Source organism: Malurus melanocephalus, unplaced genomic scaffold (genome assembly GCF_030028575.1).
Source record: "Malurus melanocephalus ecotype Western Australia unplaced genomic scaffold, MMel_1.1 scaffold_188, whole genome shotgun sequence".
Lineage (NCBI taxonomy): Eukaryota > Metazoa > Chordata > Aves > Passeriformes > Maluridae > Malurus > Malurus melanocephalus.
In genome coordinates, this window is record NW_026623420.1 from 194347 (window position 1) to 210964 (window position 16618).

The 16618-nt window shown below is 41.3% G+C and overlaps 1 protein-coding gene across 1 annotated transcript; it reads right to left on the reverse strand.

Annotated features, from left to right (window-relative positions):
- Positions 1 to 10802: 10802 nt before the first annotated feature.
- Positions 10803 to 13833, reverse strand: LOC130577662 (cytochrome b-c1 complex subunit Rieske, mitochondrial). Its single transcript, XM_057373173.1, has 2 exons — positions 13586 to 13833; positions 10803 to 11573 (listed from the first exon to the last, which is right to left on the reverse strand). The coding sequence occupies exons 1-2, from the start codon at positions 13794 to 13796 to the stop codon at positions 10963 to 10965; spliced, it is 822 nt and encodes a 273-aa protein (XP_057229156.1). The 5' UTR covers positions 13797 to 13833; the 3' UTR covers positions 10803 to 10962.
- Between the last annotated feature and the right edge of the window lie 2785 nt (positions 13834 to 16618).

Here is a 16618-nt window from a genome sequence, read left to right on the forward strand (position 1 = left end):
GTTTAGARCTGGCTCCCTCCAAGAAAGTCCTCTGTCATTCATGTTGCAGGCAAACACAGGACAAAAAATAGTTAYTAAAGATAAATTTAGGTCTGATATGAACATGGAGCTTATTAAATACATCTTACTGTGTGTACCAGTAAATACAAAATTTAAATCTTTCAAGACGCATACAAATATATGATTTTTAAAAATGTAAAACTAAATGATAAAATTCTAGGCAAGGAGTACRTATTTATCGCAAAGCAATTAAATATCTTGGTTTGTTTATTCCAAAATTAACTTGGCACATTAATTTAACATGAAAAGAGTGATTTAATGAAATCTTCAGAGAATTAGTATCTGCCCTTTGAATAAGTTATCTAAAATGCTATTTTATTATGCAAAGCTATGTAAAATAAATTGCATTCAAGCAGTGGTTCAGAAARTAGCTTATCGTAACCTCATGTTCATAAAGAAATGACATAAAAGATCTGGGGATCATTGCTTTGCTTTCAAGATGGGAAAAATTAAGCAGAAACAGTCTTTAATTTGAAAAGAGCTAATTTGACATGGAGATAATTATCTTGGAACTTTGAAATGTGATTAACTCTAATTATAGCCAGAAAAAAACCTACAGGGAACAATGAAAACACAATCYAGGGTGGAAGCAGGAGTGTGACCTCACGTGTGGGATTCACGTGACAACAGGTCGGATTCTTCTCAAGAGGGTGGAAATCCTCCTGTGAAAACATGCAGCCATGTCCTCTAAGTAGAAATTCCTCTTTGCACACTCATTCACCCCTCAGCATCAGAGTAAGGTGAGCAGTGTTTGTGTTAAAGGACTGACTGYACTATCTGTGTGGACATAAACACACAAACTGCAGCTGGCACGGTGCTTAACGTGAATCCAGGGTGCTGTCTGGTCCATGGATAATCCCACTGAACTTCAAGCAAGATCAGAACATTGATTCCAAAAGGGGGATTGCAGGAAGGCAACCCAGCAAGCTGCTCACTGATTTATTTTGTTTGTTTCCCAATTAATGGAAAAGACTGTTCTCCCAATTTAGTTTGGTAATTAATTTGAAACATGAGGACTAGTGGTGCTAAGTAGATAATATTGTTCTACATGGATGGAAACAGTTTTCAGAGTTTGGCTTCCTTTTAACTGAATCTAATGAATTGCTCCTCTCTCTACTGTTTTCTTGCAGTGGCATCCATAAGTAAATTCTGTACCATGCTGGGCTTTGGTTTTGTGTTATTTTTTAAGCCTTTCCCAGTATTTGCCATAGAAGAAATTTAAACCAGGGGTAATTTGCCTCAGGTGAGGTGCCAGATGCAATAGTCCATGCAAAGAAGAGTTCACCAGCATGGATTGTTTAGTGCTCTCATACTGCAGGCAGTTCCTGATCAGGAAGTCACAAGTCTGGCTGTCGTTATCCACTTACACAAAGCTCAGAGATGTGACTTTCCATTTAAGAAAATGCTTTCACATTCTTGTTTTATGGAAAATGGTAAACAGGATTATGGCGCACAGTTAGTGTGTTATACGAAGCTCTGTATCTTTCCCCAGAGGATCTGACCATTCTCACTATTCTTTATGGGATATTGGACAGTAAATGGATTAATATTTGTTTACATTATTGTCAGTTTAGCATTCCTTTCAGATGAGCTTTTGAGCAGGCAATGGTGTGCTTTCTGTTATTTTTCAGCCTATTATCTCAAAATTGCCACTACAAATGGTTTCATTCTATAATTGGATATTTCAGTTTATTTTACCAGTATGGTTTATGCTTGGTGGTGGTTGTTTTTGTGGCTGTTGTTTTGGCTAAGGCTTTCTTTAGTTTGCCTCATGTACATAATTGATTGACTGATGTGTTTGTGCATAACAATGCAGAATGTGGCTTTTAGGCCCTGACCAGCTTGTCTCAGTTCTGTGCTCTGTTTAAACTGATACCATTCTTTCTGCATGTAAGGAAAACAAATGGCATTTTGAAGCTGTAATTGACTTGTTTGTATGTGGTAAAATCATGAGAAAAGCAAGTGGATTAATTAGGTAGAGATTGCTACCTGAGTTTCCTCTTTAATTTTATAGTTTTGCTGAACTGAGCCACATCTCTAGTTTATATCACTCAGCTGATCATTTCAGTCATAAAATCACACRGTGATAGAATGGATTGGGTTGGAAGGGACCTTAAAKRTTGTYCAGTTCTGACCCYTTCCATGAGCAGGGGCACCTTCCACATTCCCAGRYTGCTCCAAGCCCTGTCCAACCTGACCTTGAACACTTCCAGGGATGGGGCAGCCACAGCTTCTCTCACCCCCACATGGAAGAATTTCAGTACTGTTTGCCTTTTTTTTTTTTCTTCTCAGCAACACAAGCTGCATCCTTTCTCATTTTGTTTAACTTTTAATCAAATAAATGCAAACATCTTGTACTGTAGACAAGTTGTTACTGCAGTAGCTGGATTGCAGTGCATGCTGTAAAAAGTGTAAAGCAAAAATTTTGTACTTAAATACTAGTGAAGATCTGAATGTTTTGCATAGAAGAAGGACTGTCCAAAAGACCCTGGCAATTCTGGTATTAAAGGATGAAAAAGAAGCTTAAGCAGCTTAAAAGCCAGCCTGGTGTCCTCCTGCCCTTGGGCTGCAGTTCCTCTGGGCTGGAGAGAGTGCTCTTGAGGGTGCATAACTAATTTAAATTGTCGCATGCTCTTACAGCCTTTCACCTTTTTATTTTGTTCCACTCTGTGCCATTTGTACCTTCTGACTGATCCCCCAGTGACAACCTAAAGTTTCACATTAAAACCTGACTGAAGTTCAGTGAAGGACACAAATTGCCCATCTCCATGATATTGCAGAACTGCAGGGAAGTGTCTTTTTATTTTAATTACTGCCTGAAGTTCCTTAGACAAGCTGATCCATAATAATCATGTTCTCTGGTTTCCTGTTTTGTATTCAATATGGCATGGAAAAATTTATCGTTCCAATTATCCAGTTTTCAGGGCAGTGGGGGATCTTAGCAGGAACTGGGGCTTCCCTTGCTGGTTCCCCTCCATCCTGAAATCCACCCACATCAACCACCTCTAAAAATTACCTGCATGGCTGCTGTGATACTGTGTGTATTCCATATTATTGCTATCTTTTTTTAAATTTTTTTTCCCCAATTTTTGTTACGGATTTTCTAGACCTGAGTGTGTTGACCGGGCTTGAGAACAAATGCACCAACTGTGCATACATAAACCATGATGCACCTACAGAAAAGTACTGATCCCCTTAGTTACATYCTCATAATTCATATTCCATCTGCAAACAATGGGGATGTTGTGTTTCCAACCTACCTTTATTATTTATTCTCTTCAGTAGGTCTGATATTTGCAGAAATGCTCAAATAGAGATAAATCTTTTCTAATTCCTTGGGATTTTATTGTAGCACCATTAATCATGATGAATTCTTTCAGTATTTAAGAAAATCAATTGTCARTTAGCTTTTATGGGGAATTATATGCATTGTGATTAGTCATCAGTTGGGCATTATGGTGTTATTTGACAACTGTTATTAAAACATACAGTAATTTGCTTTTATTAGGTATCAAACAGCACAAGTTTCAAAAATAATACGAGCTTTGGAATTATAATTAGAGAATGTTTTATTGGGAATTGTTTTATAATGCAGTGTTACTGTGTTACTGTTCAGAATTAATTATTTTGTTTGAAGAAAATTTAATATATTATTTACAGAAACCAGATAGCTTACCTGATTTTGTTTTGATTTATTTTTGTAAATGCTTGAAGAATTACAACTGCATTAACAAGATTTAAATAAGTAGATAATCACTCTAATGTAAATAGGTTTGATTAAATAATGAATAGTTTAAAAAAAATCCCTTTTTTCTTCAAAACAATGGACCAGTTCCCTACAAATCTGTATTACCTGATAAAGCCTTGTTCCCSGTTAATTTGGAGGCTGGTGCTGCGCTGCAGGATTGGTCCAAGGTTTATTCAATCATTTCCTTAAGCAACTTCTATAAAACACTGACCCAACCTAACAAGTTCTGCAATGAAAYGGTGCATCCCTGTGTCACATTATCAGCAAATGTTTTGAAGCAAACAGAAGCATTATTTTCTTGCCAAAATGCACAGTAGGAATGAACTGATGCAAACCCAAACAGGACCCAATGCTGCTGCTCCTCCTCAGCTGCTGAATATATCCATGATCAYCCTTACCTTGCCCAAAGATATTTATTGGCCATAATATTCATTACAGAACACCCAAGTACCAATAACCTAAAATATATGCAAGTTTTAAAAGTCTATATGTAAGTTTTAAATGTTCTTGCTTGTGAGGGATGTTCTCATTGGCCTTCTCCTGTCTCATTTGGAAGGTGGAATGTCTGTTTGCTCTGGAATTGGCTTGGCTCTAGGGCAGACATTACAGTGGCTATTCAAACCTCTGGATACAGCACATGGTGGAATTATTGTGCCTTCTCTTAGTGGAGTATCTTTAGTGTAGGAGGAGCATGTGAAATCAGCCTGCATAAACTGTGGCTCCWTAAACATTTTTATGCTGAAAGCTTTTCACAGTAATGGTAATAACAACAACATTACTGGTAACTGCCACCCTCTGTACAGAGGGGACTTYATTCTAAGGGTCCTAAATAAATCTGTGGCAATCTGATGCTTCACCATAGATATTGTAAAATGAAAGGCAGATTATTGGCATTGAGGAAGATAATTTCCAGTGCCATTGAGCTCCTTGTGGGAGCTCTGTGGGGTCATGACTGGCCCACTCTGTCTACAGCATCATCCAGTAGCAAATATTTTGGAAAGTGAAAATGTAAGACTGGCGTTGCCTTTCCTCTGGATTTCCAGTCCCAGTTTCCAGCACTCATCTGCTTTGGGCTTCTCTTGGGCCAGAGATTGAGCAGGGAGCTTTGAGTTTGAAATCCACAGAWGGAGCTTTCCTCCATGAAATTTCTGTTGCACTTGTATTTTTCTGCCTTTCCTACATTCTGAGGTAATGGTAGCACGTGGAATCCCCATTTCCTTTCTTTTACTTTGCTTTTGTAGTTTGGTGATTTCTCTGCGTGCTTTTCATCTCTTCTTTGTTATTTTATTTATGAAGACTTTTTTTTTTTTTTTTTTAATGAAGACAGATAGATTTAGTTTGGGAGAAGATCTAAATGGTGCATTGGGTGGACTGAAACAGTAGCTGAACGCTACCACTGAATGTGCTTCATCCGCATACCAGAACGTTCTCCTCCGTCCCTTAAATGTCTTTAAAAGATCAGTGTTTTGTGCAGTGTTAGGTTCCTGTGCCATCACAGAGCTTTAAAATGCTACACCAGCATCTTCCCACGCCCTTATTCTCCTTTTCTGTGAGGGAAGATTCGTCCCTTTCGAGCTCACAAGCTGGGAAAAGGGATGGTGTTAAATACTGTGATGGTAGAAAGCAAATCTTACATTTGTCTATAAGATTTCTGTCGATTACTTTTCCTGCTATAACATTCTGTCCTGATTTGTGCTGCATGAAACAGGAGTCTAAAAGAATTTAAATTCAGRTCAATCACMAATCCAACRTGTCTGGGAAGAATCTACAGAGTAYATGARCWACTAGAACCTTCCYAGTGGTGCMCTAYATCACCTTGATCTGTTTTAAGRTCACCTGTGCTGTTTTCAGGGAATTGTATTCCAAGTATTGCCATTCCTTGCCAGTCAGTRTCATTCTGCTGTGGTTAGAAATGGCCTTGGGGGAAAGGACAAGAACTTCCCTATAGCACCCAGAGCTGTGTCCAGGTAGTGGCTGTGTCATACTTAAACTGCTTTCACAGCTGAAAGGAAATCTGACTTCCAACCAACACAGCTGCAGGATGTGTGCAAGTATAACCACTTGGGGGAACGAGTTGGAAATATCAAAGWTTGGTACACAACTGGAGCAGAAGAAAATGATGCTGCACATGAAGTTTCTGTGGTTACTCTGAAGGACATTACTGGGGAGTCAGAGATTGGAGATGAGTGAGTGATGGGATAATATTGGTATAAATAAAATATGAAACAAGAATAATGAAGACACTGAGACGTATGTTCTCACAGAGTTGGAAGAATTTTATCAAAAACTACAATTAGTTGTCAAAAACATCCCTAAGACAAGACTTTCTTGTATCGTTTAGACTTCAAAGCAGTGTGTCATTCAAAATACACACTGCAGTGCAACCGGGAGGCAGCTTTAGAAGATAATGGGAATATCACTTTGAAATCCTTAGATGGAAGTTAAATGAGTTGCTAAAGATAATTTTCATCAGGGACTTCAGTATTATTTAATTGTAATTTATGTCAAAATAGAAATAACAGATAAATGTAGATATTTCCAAAAGATGCACAGAAATAAGAATTGTTTTGCAACTAAGAATATAAGATAGAGATCAAATATGTAGTGTTTGGATTTTTTTTCCTCTGACTCTGATAAAACTGATAAATCTAATAATTACAAAATAAAGGGGAGAAAACAGTTTTGTATTGTCCAAACAAATACATTTTAGCTAAAAAGCATTCCATTAAAAGCCCACTTGGGTAGAGACAGTGAAAAAGCAACACACAAGGAGCTGCCAAAAATGTTAATAGATTGTATCTCACCTGGGAGAAGCATGCTGCTGATAAGACTACTGATGAATGAAAGACAGCTAGAAATCACAGAATGAGGCAATTTCTGCTGCCTCTGAGCTTTGTGGAAGGTAAATGGAAGAGAAAATGACTTAAACATCATGAACATGATGGGAAGAATGCAGTCACAGATTCCAGAGATTTTTGTTCATAGGTTGCTGAATCTTCTCTGCCCAAAGGTACAGAGACTGTGCCTCTGACCATTCTGTGCTCAGTGGGGCTTTGGCAATTGGGAAATTGTAATTCATTACTGTTCATGGGGCATTTATTTTGCCTGTAAAGATACACAGCACTCTTTAGTATTTAAATGAGACATATTTAGTCGACCATTGCACCTGTAGGATGTTGTGCCTYCTCCTGTGTGCTGTGCTTCCATTGCAAATGCTCTGTTTCACACTGACTCCAGATACCTTTGAAGATATTTATGCTTCTTTTTTAGAAAAAAAAAAAATGCTGTATTAATTAAAACAATAACTATTTCTAGGCTGATGTGTTCTGGACATAAARGCTGCCTAATCCATAACCACAAGACAGACCATGACTGCATGATTTTATATAAAAAATCTTCCAGGTTTTTCTTTACCCACCCAATTGATCCATCCCAGGGTGTTTCCCTGGGGCTGTGAGTGCAGCTGATGTGAAGGGCTCAGTGTGAGTGTGCTCCCAGTGCAGTGTCACTCCTGCCTCAGAGAAGGGGATGGATATGAGGCCTGCTGGCAAAACTGGATGCATTTCTCAGAAGTTCTTTTGATCATCCTATGGCTGTGGAAACAGATTTTTGCAGGAAGCTGGCRCTTTTTCTTTGGAATTACAGGAATTACAGGCTGGTATTATCTTAGAGACTTTCCAGCCTTACAGATTCTATGTATTGCAATGTCTTGTAAGTTATATGATGACTCTCAGGAGTATTTGGGTTCTCTTACTCTGTTACATGGTGGGAGAGAACCGACTCAGTCCCACACCATCATCAGAAGGCCTGCAGAAAGCTGTGCACAGAAAACTGCATGTTGGTTTTTATTGTAGAATTTTACTAAAGGTGATTCTAACTGTTCTAACTGGAATACAGGCTTGTGCTAAGTCCAGAAGCAAGATGCTTTCATTTGTGCTGTTTACCTTCTGATCCCAGCTCTGCTTCTATGATTGTAACTTCTGCTTGGTGAGGGAGAAGATGAAGTCGATAGTACAGTTGCCAGTTCTTTACTGACTGACAAAAGACATCAGCCATCAGTCCTGTTCTGTTTTTAGACATGGAAATTTTCTTCTGCTACTTCTCTGTCATTTATAGACAGAAAAGACACTCTCCTCCTGTCTCATGTTCCAAGCCCCTGTAGAAGTTGGGTAAAACCAACAAAAATATGCATTTCTAATGTGCTTTAATTCTAGAATTGTTCATTTTAAATCTGTACTGTTACGGGTGGAAAAAAGTGCATTTAGTAAACAGTGGGATACATTACATTTTGATTATGCATTGCCAGAACAAGGCAATGTCATCATTTAYGTCTTGAGGTTATTAAAATGTTATAATGCTAAATAGTTAATGAAGAAAATCTATCACAGTTGTGACACAAACTGGTTGCCAGTAGTGCCAGGACAATAAATACCAACAGTTCTGTGTTTCCTTAAGCAAACCAAGTTATGGTGTGTTGTTTCTCTTGGTGCTGCAGCACGTTAAACAATACAAGGAGGCTGTGAGGAGTCAGGAAAAAAAGCCCAAATAGCTCAGATAGTTACCTATCTCTAGCAGTAGCTATGAGCTGACATTTAAAAAAGAATTCAGCACAAAACTTGCATTCTGTGATGTTTCCCTCAAGTTCTTCCTCTATCTTGGAACTTTTTGACCAGAGAAATGTTTTATAATCAGTTTTTTCCTACATCAATTTGTCCAGTCCCTCTGCCTGAGGATTCCTCAGCTTCCCTCATTCCTGTATCAATAATTCATTTTAAAATAATTTATTCCCACAGATTTTAATCTTCAGTTGTTACAACGTTGGATGCATTAAGAATGTTACAAACCATCAATTCTTGTTTTCAGTTTCTTATATCCCAGGTCCTTTTCTGTAGACCTAGCTATTCATTTTATCACCACACATACTGCCCTTCTAGGGCATTATTTGTCTGGGTTATTTTTAATTCTAGTCCTTTTCCCATCAAAGTTCTCAGCTGTACCCAGTTTCCCACCATGTGAAGCTTTACCAAGCWCATTTGCTGACAGCAGATTAACAAACACCAGGCAGTGCTGGACTCACGGGCTCCCAGAGCTTCTCACAGCACAAATCCCTGCTCCAGCATGGAATTGCTCGTCCTTCATCCATCAGCACTGCTTTGGAAACAGTTGTTCTCTACAATCCTTCAATTTATATCAGGTTTCTTAGCAATAGGAATTTCTTTGTGAGATGGTGTGAAAATCTTACTTAAAACTTTGGTAGCTACTGCTAATATCCCTGTTTCCAAGGCCTGTTATCCTATTATAGCAACAAATGTGATTGCATTGACTTGATTTGTTCCTGATAAATCCATGGAGGCTATTACTTATCACCTTATAGTATTCTAGCTGCTTGCAAATAGGATTTTAGCATTATGTATTTTAATACGCACTGAATAGAAATGATGGCTTTAATAAATTGAAGCATCATTAATTTTGAAAATTTAGTACTAATACAGCTGTTTACCTAAGAGACCATATTATATGTCACAACGTCCTTTTACAACTCATTCACAAATATTCTGAACACAGTGAGCCTGGCAAAAGTCATCGGGGTCCCCTTTGCCTCCTCTCATTGCAAACACTACTAACAAATAGCAATACATACAATGGGGATGGGAACGAGCAGACTGCTCCTGGCTGTGCCACTGCTACCAATCCTGACAGCACCTCAAGGTGCTGTATTAGCAGTGGYCCAGGCTGGAGATGGAAATGTCTCCAAATCCACATTTCTCCTGATGACATTTCCTTGTTCACCAGAAGCTTATCAGTTTTGTCTGACTTCTCAGTTACTGCTGTTTTGCTAAATTGTTAGACTTGGAAAATAAAAAATCTCCCTCTAAACCACAAACACCTAAGGCTGAGTAATTGCTAAACAGAGTTGGTGGTTGCCATTTCTTAGTTATTGCCCTTGTCTCTGCTGGCATGGTCCCCTCTCAGGGAATGCCCAGAGGAAGAACAGGGAGTTCATGGAATGTTGCACTATGACTCCAAGTGTCCWCTGTAACCACCCACCCAACCGTGGTTCCTCTGGTGGGGGAGGATTCTAAATCACACTTGTCTCTGTCTTTTTGTAGGATTGGCCCTTAACTTCTCCTGCCTGAACCAGGGGCCTTGGCTGAACCACATATAYATTACAACTTTATTTTGTTGTAATGTGGGCAACACACCCTTTCTTGTCCCTTTGCCTCAGCTACAGGAGCTTTGTGCTGTCTGGATCCATTTGAAAAGGCAACAAAGCAATCGAGGGGTTTACTTATTTCATGAGGCACAAAGGAGAATATACTTTAATGTCTGCATGCACATGGGATGTAAGTTGTTCACCAAACAGGATGGACACAACGGTTTTCAGTTTTTCCTGACTGCTACTTGCATGATTGTGACAGACTCCCTGAARTGAATGACACCTCTCTTGTAAAACTGATGTCAGACAGAATGCTCTCTCAGTTTATCCCCAGAGCAGCATTATGTCAGACCACACTGTAGTCTCTTCTTAACACTGCTTAATTCTAGCAATCTGGTTTGTGTTACTTTACTATTTTATTGTGAATAACTTAAAATATTTGCATCTTGAAAATTTTGTAGGACTTTTCTGTAATTTCTGAGGATTCTATTTTGCAGCTGAGGGAGCACATCWGTGCAATGCAGAACAGAAGTATTTCCAGACCAGTGGTAAAGTGAGAAGGAAACACAAAGCACACGATAATTGGTGTCTTTTTGCATTGCTCTAGAAACAGCAACCTTGTTTCTCTTCTGGCTCTACAAGCAATGAAGCACTAGCTCTGTGCTATAATGTAACCAATGCTGCCTAAAAGACCTTTTTATGGCTCTGTAGCTCAGTGTCTATCCTGAATCAGCAGCCCTCAAGAGGGCTGTGTTCTGGGTCTGCTGGAGCATCTCCTTGACTGGACACACTAGAAATCTGTACACAAATAAATACACGTTATTGTGAGTCAGGAACAAGTGCTCACTCCAAGTTTTTATTGAGATTGAACACAGTATTCAAGCATAGTTCTGGTTGAGAATCTAGACATCTAATTTGATCTGGTTTTACAGAATGCCTCAGTTAACCCTTCYGGTGTACATTCACAGGAACATGAAGTGAGCAGGCACCGTGTTTCTCAGCCAACCACCACTGTGTCATCCCCAACAAACTGGTAAACGGGGACCTCGAGGTTTAAGGGAGCAGGGCCTTTCCTGATTCTGCCAGAGGCATCGTAGTGGGAGCCGTGGCAGGGGCAGTAGTAGCCACCAAAATCCCCAGAGTTGGCGATGGGGACACAGCCCAGGTGAGTGCACACCCCCACCAGGATCACCCACTCGGGCTTCTTCACTCTGTCTAAGTCGTGCTGCGGATCCCTCAGCTGGGACAGATCAACTTCAGCCTCCTGACTAATCTCTGCCTGGGTTCGGTGGCGCACAAAAAGGGGCTTCCCTCTCCACTTGAAAGCCACGTTCTTGCCTTCTGGAATGTCAGACAGCTTGATCTCAATCTTGGACAAGGCCAGCACATCAGCAGAGGCACTCAGGCTGGAAATAAACTGGGTGACGACATTCTTGGCAACATAGGCAGTTGCTACACCTGTTGCTGCACTCATCAGGTAGGAAAACCCTTTCCTGGAATCGCTGCTGCCTTGGGAAGATGTGTTGGCATCCTGCACATCCTGACGGCGATAGGCAGAGAAGTCGGGGACCGCGACATCGTTATGGACACAGCGAACACTGGCAGGGGCTGCACGGAAAAGGACAGAAATGACACCACTTTCAGGTAGAGCACACTAATGTATTTGAAATTACACTACTTTAGTTGCATTTTTGGAATAATGGTTAAAAGTTACTCCAAATTCTGGGTAGGATTCCATTATTAAGTGTTTTGATTTTAAGTTGTATGAAAATGGTTTTCAGAGGGAATTTCTGGCTCATGAGCAGATGACCTGTGCAACTGGCTTTCCTATTTTTTGAAAAAGAAACCTGATTAGGTTGCATAAAAATTTGTGAGAAGTTCTGGGCTTCTAGAAAAACAGGTGGTTTCAGTATATTCCAAGAAAAAATCTGCAGGATACCATGACTAGCTCAGAAACCACAGACCTGTCTCCATTCAAATGTTTCTCTGTAAATAATTGTCAAGAAATCTGATGTAGTGAGTTTGCACATCTGCAGGGTAACAATTCCGCACTATCTTTTCACTTAAGTAGCTTCTGTGCCTGTAATAATATCAAGTATGTGGCTAAGCATTTTTAAAATTAGAAATATCAGGTATCCTCTTTCGTATTAAATTGTTGTCATAGCTAAAAGCCACAGTAATTTTTAAACCTGCAGTTCCCAGGCTCAGATTTAGAGATAAAGCTAATAACTATCCAATTCCTAAGCTTTTCAAGTGGGATTCCCAGATCAAACCTGTGTGTTCATCAGGATGTGACATGTAACTAAAAGCCCTTCTATTAGTTACTCCAGCTGAGGAAAGCTGCTTCCCACACTGAAAATCTGTAAGCCAAAGGAAAGAACACGGGCAATGGCACTACATGTGACTTGCCAAAGTGCAGCCTCTGTTACTTGAAACATARCATTTAGTCTTTGTATTTTCTAGCAGCTGGCACAAAATTAACAGGTGTCTCAAAGTACTTAAACTCTCAGGAATTTAGATGTAATACAACRGGAAAACAGTTATATTTCCTTACAAGTAACTCAGCACTGAGAAGGTGTTTGCTGTAGGATTTTAACTGTAGAGAAACACAGYTGATAATCAAAATTCTGAGATAGTACTTCATATTTACGTTATTTCAGTGTCAAGACTTAAAATATTTAGTAACAATTACTATGATTAACTTCCGAGAATTTGCKGTACTCAGTGAAAAGCATGTTTGATGTTAATTAAAACACAGAACACTGCTAAATGTCAGCTAAATGTCAGTTATGAATTTGTAGAATTTCCACCSGAATATACCCTTTAGAGCTGAGGGTCAGGTGAAGCTCTAATCATGCATTTTCTGCATGGCACGGCCCTCCTAGAATTAAATGTGTGTTCCGTATGAGCGTGAAGCAGTGTTCCATCAGTGACAGCTGCAGGGCTGGGYAGCAGCTCTCCAGGAACTGCAAACCCGTGTGGCAGGGAGAGCCACGGCCCTTAGGCCAGAGGTCGGGTTCTAAAGAACYCTTAGGTCGGGTTCTAAAGAACACCTCGGGTCATTCCCTGGCTGATGCTGTCCCGACCTGGGGGTACCACAGGGTAAAACACACGGTGTGCTCTCACTGCACTCCTCTGCTCTGGTGACCACAGTTAAAGACCTTCCCCAATGACAGGATTTAGCTGCATTTTACCGACGGTAAAATAATCAGCCTCTGAGATATCTCCCTCAATGGAGATATTCCGCCTGGACACAATCCTGTGCCCTGTGCYCTGKGCTGATCCTGCCCGGACAGAGCTGACCCACTGTGGTCAGCCGGGGCCATTCTGTGAGAGCCATTAGAAGGAAGCCGGCATTGAAGTGCCCTTGAACGAACAAGCTCTGTAGCTGTAAATGCGTGTGACGGCAACGGTGACAACTCACCGGAGCATTTAAAACCCCAAAGGGCCCAAGCCCGCAGCCCGCCCGCCTGTTTTCCGTCCCGGCTCTGCTCCCCGCCCGCCCGGCCAGACCCGGCTCGCTGTGCCCGGGGAGCGCCGGCAGGGCCCTGGCTGTGCCCGCGGGTGGCAGCCCCGGCTCCCGCCGCCCCCGCCCGCCCCGCCGCTCCCCCGGCCCGCACCGTTCAGGCTGGCGCTGGCGACGAGCCCTCCGCGGGCGGCGCGGCCGCTCAGGGACTCCCGGCAGAGCAGGGGCCGTTTCGGGTCCAGCGGCACGGAGTGGTCCCGGTGCGCGGCCGCCGGGGCGAGCGGTCGGAGCGGGCCGGGCACGGCGTGAGCCGCGGCGGACACGAAGGGCGCGAAGGGCCCGGCGCGCGCGGCCACGGACAGCATGGCGGCGTCCCCACGGCGACCTTCCCGGCCCGCGCCGCGCCCCGTGACGTCACCGCGCCGCGATCTCGCGCGGGGGTGACGTCACGCGCCGGCGCGCGGGGTGACGCGGGGCTGGGTGCGCTGAGGGGACCGTGCGCGGTGAAGGGCTTTGGGGCTGCCTCCTCTTTTCCTTTCCTTTCCTCTCCTCTCTCCTCTCTCCTCTCTCCTCTCTCCTCTCTCCTCTCTCCTTTCTCTCCTTCCTTTCTTTGTTCCTTTCCCCCTTTCTCGCTTTCCTTTCCCTCTCTCTTTCAATATAGCGTTTTCTGTTTAAGCTAATTCGTTATTTTGTTGAGATATTCCTGTGTAACTCTTTGGAAGTGCAGCTTGTTTGTTTTTGGCAGCGAGTTTATGTCGGAGTGGAGATTTCAARGAAGGGTTTGGGAAGCGCTGTGGGGACACGAGCGCTCCTGCAGGACATCGATCCATTTAAACACAGCAATGTGACCCCAAAACACCTTGAAGAAATTAAAGTTTTTTCTTGCTGCTTTTCAGATGTGGTTTGGAAGTGTGTAAAAGCAATGCTTAGGAGAGAAATGTGTTACTTCTAGGTTAATGCATTCCCTTTTTTATTTTTTTTCTATTTCTTGTGCAGTGTATGATTTTTGTCCCTTCTATTTCTTTGTTTCTCTTTTCTTTAGCTTACTTTTTTTTTTTTTTTTTTTTGTGTTTTTTTTTTTTTTTTTTTTTTTTTTTTTTTTTTTTTTTTTCTTGTTTGGTAGTCCTGAATCAGTTTAAAACTGGAATAACAATTTCTCAGCTACTTAGCCCAATGCTGTCAAGCTGTAGTGGTTCACACTAGCTGTATGAAGAACTATTGTTTTGAAATTCAGCTGTTGCTAATGATATTATGTATTGCTAATTGATATTGCAATATTTTATGATTGTGCATTACAAYTCCCCATCTCTGTAGAACAGTAGTTTAAGGACTGGCCTTATTAAGATTTATTTAAGGGGTTGACTTTTTCATTTTCTTTTTAACTGTTGTTAAATGTACTGAAATATGGTGGTTCTAATTAAGTGGGATGTATCATTCCAGTTCCAGTACTATTGATCTATAATTTATTTCCCAGCACATTTGTAACATCTAAGCCTGAGCAGATAATGATTTACCCAACTCAGTTCACTGCACTGTTAGTAATTGTAGTTACTGGTGATGCAGTAATTAAAGGACASTACAATGATCTGGAGCAAAGGTAATTTGTAGAAGCTATGTGGGCTATAATTCAGTATAGGGGTGGAAAKAAACAATATTTGGGTAGGGAGGGGAGAAAGCTGGGAAGGCCGTTTTTAACAGCACATGTTTTACAATCAGCATTTAGGAGGAAAAGAGCTACAGAAATGTGGTATTTTCTATTCTCCAACAGATGACAAAATTATTATCATAGAACCATAGAATGTGCTGAACTGGGAGGGACCCATCAGGATCATTGAGTTCAAGTCCTGGCTCTGCACAGAAAACCCCAGGAGTCCCACCATRGGCCTGAGAGCATTGTGCAAACATTTCCTGAGCTCTGTCAGGAGCTGTGSCCACTGCCCTGCGGAGCCTGTCCAGTGCCCAGCCACACTCTGGGTTACTTGCCTGTTCTGCTGTCCAGCATAAACCCCCCAGATCAGCTCCCAGGCATTTCCTCAAGTCCTGTCAATGGTCAGGAGAGTGAAGAGATCTGTTCCTGCCATTCTGCTCCTCCTTAGGGTGTTGAAGACCACAGTGAGGTCACACGAGAGGTCTGATCACTACTGAGCAAGTGCTAGTAGGGCAAAAGGAGATATTTTGTGGTTCACCATGAAAGCAAGGATTTAGGTTAATATATGGAAGGGATTGTTAGCAGCTGTGGGGTTTGGGGATTTTATGTTGCTGGTTTTTTGTGGAGTTTTTTTTAAGGATTCTGAGTTTTGGCAATGAGGTGAGTTTTGAATTTGCTAACCCAGCTCAGTTGTTTGGCAGACATGGCCTCATCCCAAACAGTAGATTTTTTCTGACTGGGACTGCTCCCAGAGACATTTGGCAGAATGCACTTGCTACTGCTGGAGCTTTTTGACAAAAGGAGGYACTGTGATGGAACTGTAGCTGTAGGACAAGGAGAAATGGGTACCAACTGAAAGAGGAGAAATTTGCGTTAGATATGAGGAAGAAATCCCGTACTGTGAGAGTGGTGAGGTGCTGGCACAGGCTGTGCACAGAAGCTGTGGATGCCCCAAGCCTGGAAGTGTTCCATGCAGGTGGGATGGAGYACCTGGGATAGTGGGAGGTGTCCCTGTCCATGGCAGGGGAGGATGGGGCAAGATGGTCCTTAAGGTTCCTTATAATTCCTTAACATTTGGTGATTCTATGTTTTATTTGGGAAAGAATGGTTATTAGTTTTTTAAAGATATGACTGAATTCCAATTACAAATTTATTCACTTAGAGCACAAATAAAACATTAAAATATTACAACAAAAAGGAGCTATATTCTGTTATCAGAGCTTTAAAAAGAATAATTTTAATTTTAAAATTACGAAGCACATTCTGGTGTGTAGATGTTTTTTTGAGAACTGTTGTTCAGCTTCTGTTACTGAGCATCAATACTGAGTGTTTTCCAGCCAAATATGAAAACAAAATGCCTGTATGGCATTGTGTAAACCATCCAAACAGACCTCTGTGATTGCTTTTGTGCATTCGTATGAGCGTTAGCCTCATGAAAATTTATACTGCTTAATGTTCCTGTCCTCTTAAAGTTAAAAGTTCATTTGCATTAATACAAAAGCTATAAGATGTCTGGACTGCAGCATTATGAAATAGATG

What these genes read in the sequence shown, in the direction of transcription:
- LOC130577662 (XM_057373173.1), bottom strand. Translation starts at nt 13,796, where the DNA reads ATGCTGTCCGTGGCCGCGCGCGCCGGGCCCTTCGCGCCCTTCGTGTCC. An exon ending in CGCCAGCGCCAGCCTGAACG is followed by an intron (nt 11,574 to 13,585) that starts GTGCGGGCCGGG and finishes TTTTCCGTGCAG; the next exon opens with CCCCTGCCAGTGTTCGCTGT.